Below are 17,723 nucleotides of genomic sequence, written 5' to 3'. Positions count from 1 at the left end.
GGACCTAGGGGTCTTGGTAGACCACAAGCTTAACATGAGTCAACAGCGTGATGCAGCAGCAAATAAAGCTAGCGCTGCATCAACAGACATATACAGTAGTGTCCTAATCAAGGGAAGAGTACCACTCTATTCTGCCTTGGTCAGACCACACCTGGAGTACTGTGTCCAATTCTGGGTACCACAATTTAAAAAGGATACTGACAAGCTGGAACGTGTGCTGAGGGCGACCAAGATGATAAAAGAGTCTGGAGAAGTTGCTTAGCCTGAGTAAGAGGAGTATGTTTAGCCCGACTGAATCAGAGGGGACTGACAGGTGATATGATAGCCATCTTCAAATATCTAAAGGGCTGTCACATGGAATTCAAGTTACGAGAAAGGATATTCCAACTAATCATCATGAAGAATTCTATGACGGTAAGACCTGTTTGCCCCTTCATGGATCACTGCCTTGCCATGGTGAAGGGGCTTGAATAACTCAGAGAAGCTAAGAGCTATGCCGTGCAGGAACACCCAAGATCGACAGGTCATAGTGGAGAGTTTTGACCAAACGTGATCCACCTGGAGCAGGAACCGGCAAGCCACTCCAGTACCCCTGCCAAGAAAACTCCATGGACAAAGACAACAACAACAAAGACCTGTTTGACAGTGGAACGGACTCCCTCAGAAGGTGATGGACTCTCTTTCATTGGGAGTTTTTAAGCAGAGGTTGGATGGCCATCTGTCATGGATGCTGTAGTTAAGATTCCTGTACTGAAGGGGGTTGTACTACCTAATCCACGGAGCCCCTTACAACTCTATGATTCTGTGTCAGAAAAACACCGCTCCACAACGTATGCAACACTTTCAGAGATGTCTCTTAGTGCACAACTTTTGCCTGCAGTCATCACATCCACCATTCTAACTTCCACAATCCATTTTGTAGCTTTAGCAGAATTATATTATTCCACGTCTGCCAAATCTTTGTAGAATGGAAATCTGCCCATCCCTGCTGTAAGCAGGGGAAAAGACTAAAACATGCCAAGAAGGGGGGGAAAGACCCCTCCTCTCAATGGCACACATAGGTCTCCCGTTGCTCTCTCCCTCTGAAACCTGGAGTCCAAACCCATTTCTAGAATATCTCATTGTTGCTTATGTTTTGGAAAACTTTTGCAGCCCTGAATATTTATTGTGTACTAACCGAACCAGAAAGAACGCACTGAATGAATTCAGTAAGATTGCTATTAGTATGTACTTACAAGAAGATGTATTTGTTCCTTCAGTCGATGCTGGAATCTTGTCTATAAGTTCTGCAATACACAGAAGGCAATATGACAGATAATAGAGATGCTCTGCCTTCCTATTGGAGCCCACAGTACATTCCCAGAAAAACCACATACTTCTCCCCTTAAAAAGAAGGAAAAGCAGCTCTGGAAAGGAAGAATCTTGAAAAGCTGATTGATATTCCATATCTTCAAAAATGTGTTTGTGTGTGTGTGGGAGGGGGAGTTGTTATCAGTTTGTTCTTGTATTTAGCATTTTTTTTGTTTTATTTTGTATTTTTATGTTGTGAAGCGTCCTGAGATACAAGGATGAAAGGTGGTATATAAATTCAATATATAAGAAACAGAGAAAGCAATCTGATGATGTCTTAGGTACACTATGAATAACCCATTAAATAAATAAGCAAGCTCCATAGTCCTTGGCACAAAATAGGTAGAGCTTGGGAAATGTTTTCAGCTGTTTGTAACAGGCCACCCAGAAATTCAAGGGTTGAAAAGAATCACTTTGTTTTATTACATAAATTGGCAGAAAGTGCAAGAAATAAAACACTTCCTGGCTCACGACAATTGGACTTTCGGTTTCACAAGGAAAAAAATGCTATGTTTAGATGGTTCTACAAACAAAGAATCTGTAACATGTAGCTCTTTTGAAAATATCCATGCTAGGACAGGAAGGCCAAACCAAGAGGCAAGTTTAAAGAAGCTTCAGATTAGCCAGTGTAACGTGCGGAAGTTTTAGAGTGAATAGAAACTCAACTTGAATTAGTTTAAAATGTAAAGCGCAAGAACTGATACAGACCAGCTGACAAATAATAAAAAAATGACTCTGAAGACTAGCTGAAATAAAAAGAACTAGGAAAGGAATCAGGATTTTTTAGGCTTCTGAAACTGTGTGGAAACTGTGTGGAAACTGAGCATAGGACCGACTAAAAACGAGCCAAGAATAGGCTGAAGACAATTTCAAAATACATATTAATGTTGCGAAGGAATCCTTTTGCTCTAGTTCAGAAATGATCCCATTTCATTCTATAGCCAGGCTCTGTTAAACAGAGGCGTCTCAGAAAACTGGAAGTCCTATTAAATTGACAATTTAGCAGAACAAGCAGCTGCATGCAGTACGCACATTAAGAACAGGTACGTATCAGGGAGGTGGAACTCAATCTTGTGACATCATAAAGAAAAGTTAATAGAAAACCTGAATGTGGCCCCCATTTTAAATACCCTGAGAACCATCCCAAGGAAGGCAGCATAAGGACAGATCTAAAATGCTTCCACTAATATAATATTTTATAAAGCATGCATGTTCCTAGAAGGGAAGCATATGCGATATTAACTATAGAAGCAAAAGACCTATTCTGAGATTGCTTTTTCACAACTTCCAAAAGCACTAAAATTCAGCACTGCCATGCTACAAGAAGGCACATGCAACAGCAGAAGAAATTATATGCATCTACATACTAGGCCAAATAAGAAAGATGCCATTATAAGGAAGAAGAAAGAATGAACACCTAGCAGGTTCCAAGTTATAAACAGTGATCTCTAGAGCCCTACTGTAAGGGACTGGCTGTTGCAACGGGCAACCCAAGACCACATTTAAAGAGGATGGTGGCACTAAACTCCAGCTGAGGTCTCAATACCGCATTAAACAAAGTCAGAGATACAGATCCAGGAAATCAGATTGATTTCTTTTTTCTCCCACATGCTAAAGATCCAGTAAGGTAAACTGTAAAGATGTAGAGAAAGGCTGAGCCTGTAGAATTTGCTTCAAGGAGGCAAACATTTCAACTTGACTTACGTGAGGATGTGTTTGATGCTTTTGTCAAAACTGGTATCATGTTGGTGGGTTCTGCAAAACAAAACAAAAATGAGAAGCAGTTACACATGCCAGGGCATTGCCATGTGTAAAAGGTTGTGTCCTGATGAAACTTGCAGGGAAAACAAAGTCAAATTCTACTATAACCCAAAACGTCTAATATAGTTTTTTTTTTTGAGAAACAGGGAAGAAATGAAGACCTAGTTCTTCTTAGGACAGTTAGTGAGGTTTGGTTTCTTGCAACTCTTCATTTGCCTTAAGAAAATTACACCTTATAAGTGGATGGATCGGAACAAGTATCATATCAATTAAATATCATAAATGGCAAAACTGAAAAGGGTTGACATAAGTGAAGGCTGTGTAGAGTTTGGCAAGCCATGTCCTGGTGAATTAATTTTACTCGATTGCTATTTTGCCTCTGTCTGTTCCAACATGGGGAATTATATTAGAACTTGGAAAATGATAGATATGTTCTCTATCTGGAACACAGAGTTGAATCACGTAAGATGAAATTCAACAGATATATATGTGCGCAAATGTCCTGTACAAAAAAAAGGGAGGGGGGAGAACAAGGCACAAGTATAAGATATGGGAGACCTGGTTTCACAGAAGTGTTTATTGTGGGCATCCATTGATCTCGAGAGACAATGGAAAAGTGTACCATCCAGGGTAAAGTCAAACCATTGGAGAATTACTGCACCTGCTCTGGCTCTACAGACCAGTATGGGAAAGACATGTTTTATTGCCGCTGGGGCAGATGAAGGCGTCTGGTGTCACTGGTGCAGACGCACCATAGCATTTCTTCTCTCTGCGCTCTTCCCAGTCATTTCTCCTCTGATCATGCAAAAAGCATCTAGATGATCACAAGCTGAAGTTGAGCCAGCACTGCAATATGACTACTAAAAAAACTTAATGCAGTTTTAAGCTGTGTAAATAGAACTGTACAAAGTAGCAAGAGTTTCACCCTATTCTGCGTTGGTCAAGCCACATCTGGCATACTGTGTTGAGGTTTGGGCACCAAATTTTAAAGAGGGCACTGACAAATTGGAGCACACCCAGAGGAGGGGCACAAGGATGCCAATGACCTGAAACCTATGAGGAGCAATTGGAAGAGTTGGGTATGCATAGCCTGGAGAGAAAAGGCATTCGAGGGGGAAACATGGTAACAGCTTTCAAATATCTGAAGGCCTGTCACACAGAAGATGCAACAGACTTGTTCTTTGTTGCTCCAGAGGACAAGACTAGGAGCAGGACTAGACCTTCTAGGTAGAAATTGCAGGAAAGCTGATATTTGGATAAATTTTCTAATGGTACAAGCTGTTTGACAGTGTAATCATGAAGAGAATGTAGACTCTCCTTTGCTGAAGCTGAACATGGTGGATAGCCATCCATAAGTAGCCATCTATTAGGGATTCTGTCATTGCATCTGCATTGAGCAAGAGGTTGGGCTAGATGACCCCCCCCCATCCAAGACCTAGAATTCTATTCATGCAGAAGTGGTACCAAAGAAAAAATGTTTTGAGTGTCTATTTTCAGAATTGATTTTTTTCCAACTAATGTAGTATCTCAATGAGCACACATACAAAAATACTTCAGTTAATTCTGGACACTTAACTCTTGTGTAACACATGAACCCTTTGACAAAGCAACTATATATAACCATTAGTCACCTCCCAAGATGATTGCTAGGGTTGTTCTTAGGGATACCTGAATAGACAAGTCTTTCAATTAAACTGTAAACTTTCAACTCGTAGTATGAAAAGCCATAATGCATGTGTATCTCACCTCTCTATATGAGCTAAATGGTGTCTATAGTTCAACATGAAACATGAGAAAAGACATGGGTAATCTTATTTCAAGATGCATCAGGGTTTTCTGGCTTAGAATGGTAAGAGCCGGCAGAAGAAATTTCAGACATTTGAAGGAATGAATATGCCAGATGGAATATGATAGATGTAGTTATGGCAATCCAATTCTTCAGATCTGCCAGACTCTTAGAAATACTGAATGCTATGCAAAATACAAGGAAGTTCCTCTATTAATTGTACTCATTCCCAGTCATACAAAGCCACTAGGTGTCCACACAAAATACTTTTATTACTTCTCTCCAATGTACAGTTCAAGGCTTCCAAGACTAACATACAGCCTCTCTTCCATCCTTGGGGATGCTGTAGAGGGCTCCAGATTACCTGTTTATTGAAAATTCATCCTGATTTAATTGCACAATGCTTATGCAGAGGTTAGAAGAATGTGTCCGGTCTTTATTGAACATCTGTTCTTATTTGTTTTCAGGAAAGTAATGCAACAATGAGCATTCTTCGTGATTTGCTTGTGTAGTGTCTTCGAATTAATCATTTGTTCATCCCACATTTTTCAGTGCATTTCCCCATCACTTTCCTAACAAAAAGTCCAGGAGTTTTTTTAGGAAGCGCATTTCTTACAGGAAACAAATGTATCATTCAGTCAAATAAAGGCCAAGTTTATAGAACCAACTTAAATATTAGTGAGCTAATAATATACACCAAGGATTTAATTTGATAGTCACATGAAGCTGAGTCACATAGACCCTGAGACAGTAACTACTAAACTCTATCATAACCACATTTATGTTACAGCTGGTGTAAAATCACTGTTCTAGGAAAAGCTAGTTCTTGGCTCCATTAGAAGAAAACAGGAATGGGATAAACAGAAAACAGGAAGAAGTTACTTGAAGGAGTGCAATACTTGCTCCAGTGCTTGCCAAAGGCAGATGGCAACAAGATTTCTGGAAGAGCTACAATTGCCTTCTAAATATTTGCCAGCCTTCAAGAAATACACAGAACCATTGTCTTCCTTCATCTATGTTCACAACAGCAAAGCATTTCGTCTAAGGGAGCCAATTCATAATTCAATCTTTGATTGAAGCACCACAAAATTCCCTGCAAATAAGAAATGTTCACGCATGCTTCTTCCCCTTCTACAGGTGAGCAGAAGGAATAAGCATATATTTAGAAGAAAATGAGAAAACAGATCAAAGATGGTATCTGTAGCCTAAGAAATCCTCAGAAAAGTTCAGCCACCCTAGATACAATCGATTGTTCTAGCACATAGATTTGGCTAGCTGATGGAGAGGAGTTCCTTGCTCCCACAGGAAACTCAGCAGGCATTGCTCCTGGAATCGGAACAAGTCCTCTGCTCAAGTCCTCAAATAATATGTTTTTTGTTTTCTTTAAACCCTAATCCATAGAGGAGGATGAATGATCTTTGGTCAGCTTCCTGTTAACAGCTGGTTAAGAATTTAAACTTATTTACAAGCCACATTTCAAACTTTTCTGAGGGGCAAGGACCAGTTCATTTCATAGGCAGGTGTGGCATACTAGAACTATCATTATTATTCTAGCTTTAAGCTCTTGAAGCTTAACTACAGTAGGTAACCAACCCAGTAATTATCTTATTCAAGGCAAGAGATAAAGCTGTAGCTCAGTGGTAGAACACTGTGTTTTGCATGCAAAAAGGTCCCATGTTTAGGTAAAGGTCTAAACCACTGAGCCTCTTGGGCTTGCCGATCAGAAGGTCGGCGGTTTGAATCCCCACGACGGGTGAGCTCCCGTTGCTCGGTCCCTGCTCCTGCCAACCTAGCAGTTCAAAAGCACGTCAAAGTGCAAGTAGATAAATAGGTACCGCTCCGGCGGGAAGGTAAACGGCGTTTCCGTGCACTGCTCTGGTTTGCCAGAAGCGGCTTAGTCATGCTGGCCACATGACCCAGAAGCTGTCTGCGGACAAACGCCGGCTCCCTCGGCCTATAGAGCGAGATGAGTGCCGCAACCCCAGAGTCATCCGCGACTGGACCTAATGGTCAGGGTTACCTTTACATTTACCTTTAAAGGGCCCCTGGATGGTTAAGTCCAGTCAAATCTGATTATGGGCTGCGGCACACCATCTCCGCTTTCAGGCCAAGGGAGCCAGCGTTTTTCCGCAAACAGCTTTTCCGGGTCTTGTGGCCAAAATGACTAAACTGCTTCTGGTGCACGGAACACAGTGTCCTTTACCTCCCAGGTTCAACACAACTGATGCTAAACACTACTATGTATTTTGCTGCTCAGCGTGCATTTGGACACTTTCAATATAGGGTCAGCAGACTTTGCATCATGGTCCTTAGGGCAAGGAGGCCTTTGCCTATGTTAGCATACAAGTGGATGACAATTTTAATCAAACTAGAGGACTGAACCTTATACAACTGCACTGATTTTAACTACTCCTTGATTTGTTGGCTTCTTGGAATTCTCAAGCAATGCTGGGTATGAGGCTGCTAGCCCTTTCCATGCAAGTCTAAATATGGATTCAGATTTATTACTTTTGGCACACATACCTTAAAATGTTGTCCTTAATTTATAAGAGATGTTATCAGTGCCCTTCATTAGAGTTTCATAAGATACTTACAGTGTGACAAAGCCCACACAATAAAGGTGTATCAAGACTCTTTGTAGAGAAAAAAAGTGACAAATTAGTTGGTGAAAAGCAATTATCATAAATGTACCTAAGCCTCAGTGTTTGCTATTTATATCACCCTCTTGGAGAACTTCACACATCTTTCCTGACCTCAATTACTCTCTCCTAAGGAGGGCTGCATTTTGAAACATGGCAAAATAACACTCTTTATTGTAGTTTTTAGAACAGAGAACCTATTAGCATTAAAAAGCTAAATATGTATGTGACCTTTAGTTTCCCTCCCCCCCCCCTGATTCTATTAATTGGTTTCAAAATATTATTTATTTGAAGGTGACCTAGGTATCCAAATACCTGTTAGTAAGGCAACCTTATCAGGAAATACCTGGCTAAGTGGAAATAATATTCCTGGGAGGACAATAAGCTGAAGGGTAGACGAGACTGCCAGCATCACAACAGCTAGCAGAAAAAAGGAGAAATAACCTGTGATAAAAACAGAATGAACAGCAGCCTTATTAAGGGGAAAAATCTTTCAAATATAGATGGAAAAGGCAGCCTCTAGAACATTCACATGCCCCTGTTGGGAAGGAAACCCCAAACAGAGTTTGCCTTCATGCAGATCCTCAACCCTTAAAACTTAAATAACAAGATGGTGGTGAAAGAAAAAAATGAAGAGACAATGTCAGGCATCATCTGCCCCATATACAAAAAAAAGTGTATTTTCCTATATTGGTCAGTATTTTGATTTTCAATATGATTTGAATTGTATTTTAAACTAATCGTTTGATTTTGAGTTTTTAATGTATTATATATTTGGTGTTAGCCGCCCTGAGCCCGGTCTTGGCCAGGGAGGGCAGGGTAATAATAATAATAGTAATTAATGACCACAATCCCTTCCTCCCCCCGCAGGATCCTTCATGCAAAGCTGTGGATTGGAGCAAGTGTGCTGTGCAAACCAGATTAATGGGCAGCAATGGTACATTCACCGAATTGTACATCACTTTCTTTGAGATTAATGGAGATTAATACCACTTTCTTGAGATGAGATAGCCCCCTTCAGAAAAACAATACAAGGCATTCCCAACGGATAACCGGGAGTGTTAACTTTTGACAAGCAAAATCACAGAGCAATACAGAGCTATCTTGAAACAACTCTCTTTTCCATTCAAGAGAGAGTAGAATGTTCCACAGTTATTCGGAGATTTTTCAGAGTGAACAAGGCTGAGCAACAAGGGGTCTGTAATTGTCAAAATCAAATGACAACTACAACAGGGGGTCTTTGTAGACCTCTGTTACTATTCTCTCCATGTGCACACCAACCTTCCAATTGTTGTGAACACAGTTATCGTTCTGATCTTCTACTTGCTCACCCCCTGACCAATTGTCTTGAAACAGTCCTCTCAAATTGTGTACAATTTCACCAGTTCTCCAATTAGATGTTGAGTGAAAATAATAGCATATACTGTAAAAAAGGCAAAGGTAAAGGACCCCTGGACGGTTAAGTCCAGTTAAAGTCAACTATGGGGTTGCGGTGCTCATCTCGCTTTCAGGCCGAGGGAGCCGGTGTTTGTCCACAGACAGCTTTCCGGGTCATGTGGTCAGCATACCTAAACCGCTTCTGGTGCAACGGGACACCATGATGGAAACCAGAGCGCACGGAAATGCCATTTACCTTCCCGCCACAGCAGTACCTATTTATCTACTTGCTTTCGAACTGCTAAGTTGGTAGGAGCTGGGACAGAGCAATAGGAGCTCACTCTGTTGCTGGGATTCGAATCGCCGACCTGATCGGCAAGCCCAAGAGGCTCAGTGGCTTAGACCACAGTGCCACCCGTGTCCCTAGCATACACTGTACAGAGTCTGCAAAAGTAATGTCGGAATTCAGGGCAGTATGATAAGCTCCACAATTGCAAGAGACCAGTGGGCATGTCTCTAGATAGCCTAGCCCAGTACTCTTTATTATTGTCATAATATAAATCCAGTAATAATCACTACAAGTAATTGTTTTACCACCATGTTCCGGGTGTCCACTGATAAATCTGGCTCAGTTTTAATCTTATCATACCCAAGTCCTTCTCTCATACACAAAAACAAATTTTAGCCTGTTTCCTCAAAAGAGTCTGAAACAGCAAGTGCCAAGTATTATTGTTATTAATGTGAAAGATGGTTGCTATGGTTGTACCAGCAAGCAGTTATGGAAAATCAGAACCTTTTATTGGAAAAATGTATTGTACAAAGTATTTTCTTTACACGATCAAAAACTTGTCATCTTGGTTAGTTTGCATTTCTTAGTAATTATGCCAATTTTATTTAGCTATAGTATCTTCAAGGCCCTCACTGCTACAAAAATGCAACTGTAACAAATGATGTGTGTATTCTGGTGGAATTTTTTGATGTACCTTTTAGGTTTCTGAATGAGATCCCCCACATATTCTACGATTCTTTCCCCATTTCTTTGGCTAGAACACAGTATGGGAATAACCTTATGCTCAGGCATGTGTCCATTTATCTGAGTCATTACTTCAGCCTAGCATGTCTGGCTTAGTCCTGACTCTCTGGGATATTGCTCGGAACTGGTAAATCTATTCCAAGTGTGAAACGGTGCAGATTTATGAGCAAACAACTCCTTTATGCATGGGAACTATGTAAGTTTACAAAGAAAAATAAAAATCTGCTCAACCCATCATTCCAATATTTATACAACAGTAATCCAGCACAATAATTAATGTAGTGACAGTCTAAAGTACCATGAATATTGTTACTTTATTTATTTTTAGGTATCTTTTTACAGTTCATCTGGATTACATGTATACAGATCAACACTTTAATGCATTTATGGTCTGCATGGAATCTACCTTATTAATATTTGAGTAATGAAAGCAACAGTGAGCAAGTTGAACAAGAACTCTAGGAGAAACTCCTCAATACCTTCATCCTTGAAAATATTGTAATTTGAATAGGAAAAAAATGAGGAATCAATTAATATGCTACCACACTGATGCCCAAGCCACCCGCATACCTGATTGCCTAGCAGCTTTGACAATATTCAATAATATAGACAAGGTAATGACGCCAGGCTTTGTTCTTCCTTATGGTAATGTATGAACTGGTTTAAAGATTTGAAGGAGGTTGGGGAAGGGTTGCTGCTAATAATCAAATGTGTATACAGGTAGATCACATCTTATGCCAATTTCCCTTACGCCATTTGCAACTTTATGCGGATTGCCAAAATTTAATTAAATTAAAAAGGGGCGAGGGGACGGAAAACTTGCCTGGAAAGGCCACCTGATATCTCACAAGACCTTCCCAAAGCCCAGTAAGCAATGAGGTTACAAAAGCTACCTGCTTTGCATGGGGGGAAGTAAAGCCTGCTCAGTACTGGGTTCAAACAGGTTGGGATGGTAGCACAGGGCTCTTCCCTAGGTCAGTCTGGCTTTTCTTGCTTATACATGCAACGGCCAGCAACATAATCCTGCATAATATGTAATCTACCTGCATGTGGTCCAGTATATGGAAGAACAATGTATTTGGTGGCGTAAGCAAATTCTGGGAAAGGTAATACAGTGGTATCTTGGTTCTCGAACGAAACACATTCCGGAAGCCTGTTCAGCTTCCGAAACGTTCAAAAACCGAGGCACGGTTTCCCATTGGTTGCAAGAGCTTCTTGCACCCAGCGGAAGCCATGTCACACATTTGGGTTCCAAAAAAACGTTCAAGAACAGAAGCATTTACTTCTGGGTTTTTGGCGGTCGAGAACCTAAATGTATGGCAACAGAGGTGTTCGGGAACCGAGGTCCCACTGTAGTAATGAAATAAAAATATTAAAATTTCAGTTGTTTAGTCCAGAGCTTTAGTTTATGCAAATTATAGAACACATTAGCACCACTTGCTATTAAATTTCAGCTACTTCAATGGACCTGCGACCATAACTATAAGCTTTGTATCAAGCATGAACTCATAAGCTATACACTAAAAAAGCATGTAGAATTACAGTAATGACCAAAGAGTCTAGTATGTGGCTTTCCCTTCTAAATTACATTTTAAAAAGGAGCATTTCAAAAGAGTTAAATTCTTTCAGGTTTTACGAAGCTTAATGAGCCCAAAGTTCCATTGTGTTCTGGTGTGTTTAAATACAGACATATTGCTGCTGTCAGTATGTCTGAGTTAGTCCACTTAAAGAAACAATATGGTAACTTGTGTATATATGCCAAGAGGCTCATAACCAGAAGTACTGGTATAAAGATTATGCATATTGATGGAGTAAACAGAACCTTTAGTATCTGCTGAGATAAGTAAAGCAGAACAAAGGTTTAAACATACATGTTTCTTAGTTCAGAAAGACCTATTTTTGGCCTATTTTCTGCTCTTCACAATCACAAATCTAAATTACATTCCTCAAGAAAAGGTAATGCATTTAACAATTCCCTTTATCCCTCATATAACTTGTATTGCAACAATTCACCTAATGAGGACAGTAACTGACCAAGCACCCACATGCTTAGAGATAAATTTGTCAATTTTGTTATCTGCCCAGAAACCAGAGAGACACCGAGAAAAGGGGGTAGGCATTTTAGCAGCTAGGTTGAAGACAAGTACAGCATGAGAAGATGGCCTAGATTCTAAATGCCAACCCTAACAGACTGATTCCACACTTAAGAAACATGCACACACTTATCTGCAGAATATAACAGATACGGTCAAATACCCAGTTTTAAAAAGTGTATTTTTCATGAGTGCTAAATATACATTTAAGTTAGGTTTTCAGAGTTCCAAGTTGCTTCAAGTTATTAATAAATAAACTAATGCAGACAGCACTCGGTTACATTACTCATATTTTGAATAATATCATACCATTTGGAATTTATTTGTACCTACATTAGGTGCTTTTTACTACCTACATTCAGCAAACAAGTATTTTTCATTTCAGCATTTTTTTATCTCAGTTAGGCTCCTCCATGTGATCTTCCCCCCACGTTTTTCAAGAAAGCCTACTTCTGAAAGCACTTCCAGATAAAATAAAAAGCACTGGTGTCTTACCATTGGTGTCTGTAATTGTTACCCGAGCTCTCGTGCTGTCATTCCCAAGCCTGTTGCTTGCTTTGCATGTATATTCTCCAGCATCAGCCAGTGAAGCCCTAGAAATGCGAAGTTCTGAGAATGTCCTAAGGGAAAACAGGAACAATAAGGATTACAACCACTTATACATTACAACAGCCTCCTCCAACTTACAGGTGTTTTGGATGACAAGTCAAATTGTGCCTGACCATTGGCCATGGTGGCTAGGTCTGATGGGAATTTTGTAGTCTAAAACACCTGGAGGGCACTAGGCTGTGGAAGGTTGCACTATAACACAAGCAGTTTCTTTGCATTGTTAATTAATTTCCATTGGAGTTGGGAGAAAAAAAGAGAAAAGCGGGTATTTTACCCATCTAATCAAAATCAAGCATTTTAGGAAGGTTAGCACATTTAACTCTTTCACTGAAAAAAATGGGACTGCTGGAGAGTTTTACAACATTAGTTTCAGGCTTTCAGTTTTGTAAACTTAAAAAAAATGAAAGCTGATTCTTAGGATTGTCTTCTGCACTGGACAGCATGGTTACCCACCATGATTTATACATCTTCATGAAACTATTCCTCAAAATTATTCAATGCTTCACTTCCAGCTCCTCCTAGTGACCTATTAAGGCCCCCAAATCCATATTGGAAACCACTTAACAGCTGTTGTTCTGTTGTCCAGATAATTTGGGTTGAATGCTTGATAAACGTACAAAAACAGCAGCCATCTAACAGCAGTCAGTGCCATCTAATATATCCTATTTTGATGCAGCAGTGTGAAAAACATGTTGGTAGTATATGCTAAGGCACAGAAACAAAGAAAAGGGAAACACTTGCTTACAATATCCCCCAAACCCACCACCACCTTACCTCTCTCCTCTCATTTTCTTTGAAGGTTCCCATCTTAAAGACTTAACACTGACTTCTCTTTTTTAAAGACAAACCTCTATGAAGTGTTCTAATTGGAGTAAGAACTCAGAAAGCCACCCCAAGAGTTTGGCCATTACAGATATTGCAAGTGAAAAATAATCCACAGGTACATACAGTGGTACCTCAGGTTAAGAACTTAATTCGTTCTGGAAGTCCATTCTTAACCTGAAACTATTTCTTAACCTGAGGTACCACTTTAGCTAATGGGGTCTCCCACTGCTGCTGCTGCACCGCTGCCGGCGCGATTTCTGTTCTCATCCTGAATCAAAGTTCTTAACCCAAGGTACTATTTCTGAGTCTGTAACCTGAAGTGTCTGTAACCTGAAGTGTCTGTAACCCGAGGTACCACTGTATTCTTACATCTGGCACAGGAATCTATTGACAAAAGCTTTAAAGGAAATACATCCTTGAAAAAGCAACTCCAGCTGATTGGCAAGTATGCATTGCACCAAGAACCAGGCATATACCTGGGCTGCTTTCCTAATGGCTTGCCAACTTTAAAGATGTTTGCAGTCAGTAAACCATCAAGAAAGCACCCCAGCCTTCAAGGAATGGCCAACATGCTATTGCGTGTAGGTCTGTCAAGTGAATAGTGACAAGCTACAACCTAGTGAGGCCTTGTTTTCCCCAAACCCCAGCTGTGTCACTTTGGTTGAAAACACCTCCTCAAACATTAACATTACAATCCTATGCATGTCCACTCAGACACATAGTTAAAGGAAGCTTACAGGTAAGTTTGCATAACAGGATCTCAGCCTTAGATGTACAGTGGTCCTCAGGTTAAGAACTTAATTCGTTCTGGAGGTCCATTCTTAACCTGAAACTGTTCTTAACCTGAGGCACCACTTTAGCTAATGGGGCTTCCCGCTGCCACCGCGCGATTTCTGTTCTCATCCTGAAGCAAAGTTCTTAACCCGATGTACTATTTCTGGGTTAGCGGAGTCTGTAACCTGAAGCGTCTGTAACCCAAGGTACCACTGTATCTATTCACTGCAGAGCAGGCATGTTCAAAGATGAAAAGGCAGCTAAAAGATTGTATATGTGAGTAGCCCAGTCACTTTCCCATCACCTTTGAACTCTGGGGGCCTGTCAACTGGAATAGGTGTCTCTGAGGAAGAATTAAAAGGAAACTACTCTGACTGTGCAACGTGTTGGAGCACTCACGTGCCATCCGTCCTCAGTGGTTTCATTTTTAATTTTCACCAGCCAGGTGAAGCAGTACTAACAAGTAAAGGCTTCTGGGAATTCCGCTCGCAAATGGGGGCAGGGGAAGAAATCACCGCTTTTGGCTTATTATTGCTTTTGAAAAGATAACACATATTTGTACTAAAAGTTCTGTACAATTATTTTACACGTCATCCCCTGCTGCTTTCCAAGTAACAGTGTGTCATTTGTTTTGCATTTTAAGGGTTCAACAAACCAATAGCCTTTTGTGAGGATATATTTTGCTCGTGCTTAAAAAAATAATGAAAACAAATGGTCACTTCAATGCTGCAAGAAAATTCAAAAAGAGATGCTAAAAATTAGGGGTGCTCCATCCCTGCAGGGCAACACCACTACTAACATGCCACAAAACCATCTACTAGTCTCATTTGCAAAAAAAATTAATAACTAAATTCCAGATACGTCATATTATCTGAACTGGGCCCTGATATATGGATTTTTGTTAGAATTTTGAAATACAGAAAGAGAGAAAATAAATGACCACAGGGACAGCTCCCTGTTTTCATGGTGGCCATGACATCCCAAAACAGCCCTCCTAAGGTGATCTCAAGATGCATGTTGTAATCCCCTAGAATTGAAGTCTGGGTCCCCGCCCCATCCTCTTCCCAGAACCATGTCACCCTTGCCAGCTCAGAGAGGGAGAATGTTGGCGACTTGTGGTGGGTGGCACAACCAAACTCTCTCTTTCTCTGGCTCAATACGAGGTACAACTTGTTGTACCTGACTCCTAAGGAGACTAGTTCACTAGTGAGAGATTGCATCCCTATGAACAATGGCAATGCCCTTCCTGGCCCTCCCATCTACATTGGTAGTGCATGAAGTATCCTGGAGGAGGCACAGTTGAGAAAGTACAGGTGTGATGTCTCCTCCGCCAGCCTTCCCTGCATAGGCATGGAACAAAACTCTTAAAAATACTTTTGCCACGATCAATCAGACTCAGTTTGTGGTTGCTGACTCTTACCAAACCATTTGTCACTACCTTTGACACAATGACAGATGAGGACAACAGAGCATTTATCTGGTTTTAATTGTAAGCAGCAAAAAAATGTTTTGTGTACCACAAAAAAAAGGTTAAGTGCTTTCTTTGATTCTGGCTGCTGTGTGGGATGGAGTACTGCAGCCATGACAATAAACACTTTCCATATGGTAGTTCTTCGAAATGAAGCTACGAAAGCTCTGCTCTTTCTCCCTCTAGCAAATGACATATGCCAAGATCAGCAGCATGGAGGGCATATGTGCCTTGATACTTGATCCAATAGCATTTGAACAGGAAGAACTCACTAAAAACACCAATGTTTCATGAACCTGGGAATCCAAGGGCATGAAACTAAAGTATAAGCCATCTTCTCCCCTTCCCCAGTGCATGCTGACATTACTTTGGCAAAGGCAATCTTCAATAGCTTTGCTTCTTATCATCTGCATGAGGCAATCTCTAGAAGAGGAATTGCAAAGGAAGAACCAAGGCATATTACTACCTCTGGGGAAGACTATCCAAAGCAAGGCTCAACCAACTACTGTACTAATATTCCTGTCTTGCAAATGGGATCCTCATAACAGAGGGTCCTGGTTGCGCTCGGGACCCAAGAGCTCACCTGACAGGGTTAAAATGGGGGGGGGGGGAGGAGCCGGAAGTCCTGGCCAATCCCCGGGGATCATGCCAGGCAGTTTTAGCCAATAGCCAGTAGGTGGCGTGATCCCAGGGGCTTTAAAAACAGCAGTGTGATGCAAGTGGGGCACTTGCATTTGCACGGCTGAACACCTGCCCACCTTCCCCTAGTTTAGGTAGAGTCGCTTGGCCTTGCTTTGGTTTGGGTCGCCTGTTTTGGAACAGGGGCTGGGTAGGAATTTTTTTCCATTTGGCAGATTGGCTTTAGCCATTTGGTTTTCACCTACCCCTTAGCAAATCGTCACAACTTGTAAGGTGGCGGTTAGGCATTGGCTCAGCTGGATTGTGGGGAGGGGAGGTGCGGCCATCACCTGCCCCTCCAGGAACTGGGCATTCCGTTAAAGAAATCTGGGGGTCCTGGATCTCGTCCGAAGTCCGCTTGAGGGGCTAGGGCCATGCCAGGACCACAGGAACCCCGGGGTGAGCTTAGGTTGGTCCTCATCGATCTTGCTCCCTTGTTTGGTTTACCCCATTTGACGATCACCCTGAGAGGTGGAGTCAGTTATAATGGGGAGTCAATGCCTAAGCCAATAACGCTCACGTGATTGTATTTCAATAAAGTTGTGGCCAAAATTTGCCCAAAAACTTAAACTAATGTAAGTGTCCGTGTGTATTTATTTTGGGGGTGGGCCTTGGGGCCACAGTGTGGTGGTTAGAGAGCTGAACTAGAAACTGGGAGAATAGGGTTTCAATCTGTACTTGGCTATGAAGCTCACTGGTTGACCTTGGGCCAGTCACTGCCTCTCAGCATAACTTGTTGTGACGATTAAGTGAAGGGGGGGGGGAGAGAACCATGTACACCGCCCTGAGCATCTTGGAGAAAACGGTGGGATATAAATTCAATGAAAATAAAACACTGTAGGAATTAATGCGCACCTTTACTCAAATATGGGAGGCAGACCTCAGGCTTGCCTGCACAAAAAAATATAATTTTCTTTGTGAAATGCTTAGTTTTTCAAGTAGTTTGCACTAACATTTTAGCTTCATGGTCACTCTGTGAGGTAGGTGAGGCAACCAACTATTTACGAAATTTATTGAGTTTCATAGCTAAACGGGGGTTTTAAAATGCCCAAATTGGATAATGTCACTGTGGTATAATAGTAGCTTTGGATATGGACATCACCATTATTAATGATTAAAAACTGATCCAGCCACATTAATAAAAACTGGAGCTAACACCCATGGACCTATGCATGAGATCGATCACATATTCACAGACTCTGCTAATAGTATCTAGGCCAGCCTTTGCCAACTGGTGTTCTCCAGCTCAGCAACTGGAGGGCATCTGGGTTAGCTAACGTTGGTCTAGGTCCATGAGCATCCAAGAGAGGATGGGAATGTTTTCCTTTCA

The 17,723-nt window shown here is 41.2% G+C and overlaps 1 protein-coding gene across 16 annotated transcripts in view; it reads right to left on the bottom strand.

The window, feature by feature from the left end:
• NRG1 (neuregulin 1) overlaps positions 1-17,723 on the bottom strand; it is a 500,813-nt gene that overhangs the window by 123,752 nt on the left and 359,338 nt on the right. For 13 of the 16 annotated variants that reach the window (XM_080986804.1, XM_080986808.1, XM_080986798.1 and 10 more), the window contains 3 exons: positions 12,535-12,659; positions 3,055-3,105; positions 1,236-1,286 (listed from right to left, as the gene is read on the bottom strand). In XM_080986804.1, the coding sequence (XP_080842930.1) occupies positions 1,236-1,286; positions 3,055-3,105; positions 12,535-12,659 (227 nt within the window). The remainder of the gene's footprint in view (positions 1-1,235; positions 1,287-3,054; positions 3,106-12,534; positions 12,660-17,723) is intronic. The other 3 variants (XM_080986790.1, XM_080986788.1, XM_080986806.1) reach the window with 2 other exon arrangements.

The sequence above is a fragment of the Podarcis pityusensis genome, assembly GCF_964106645.2.
Source record: "Podarcis pityusensis genome assembly, chromosome: 17".
Taxonomy (NCBI): domain Eukaryota; kingdom Metazoa; phylum Chordata; class Lepidosauria; order Squamata; family Lacertidae; genus Podarcis; species Podarcis pityusensis.
This window is presented reverse-complemented; position numbering and strand designations above follow the sequence as displayed.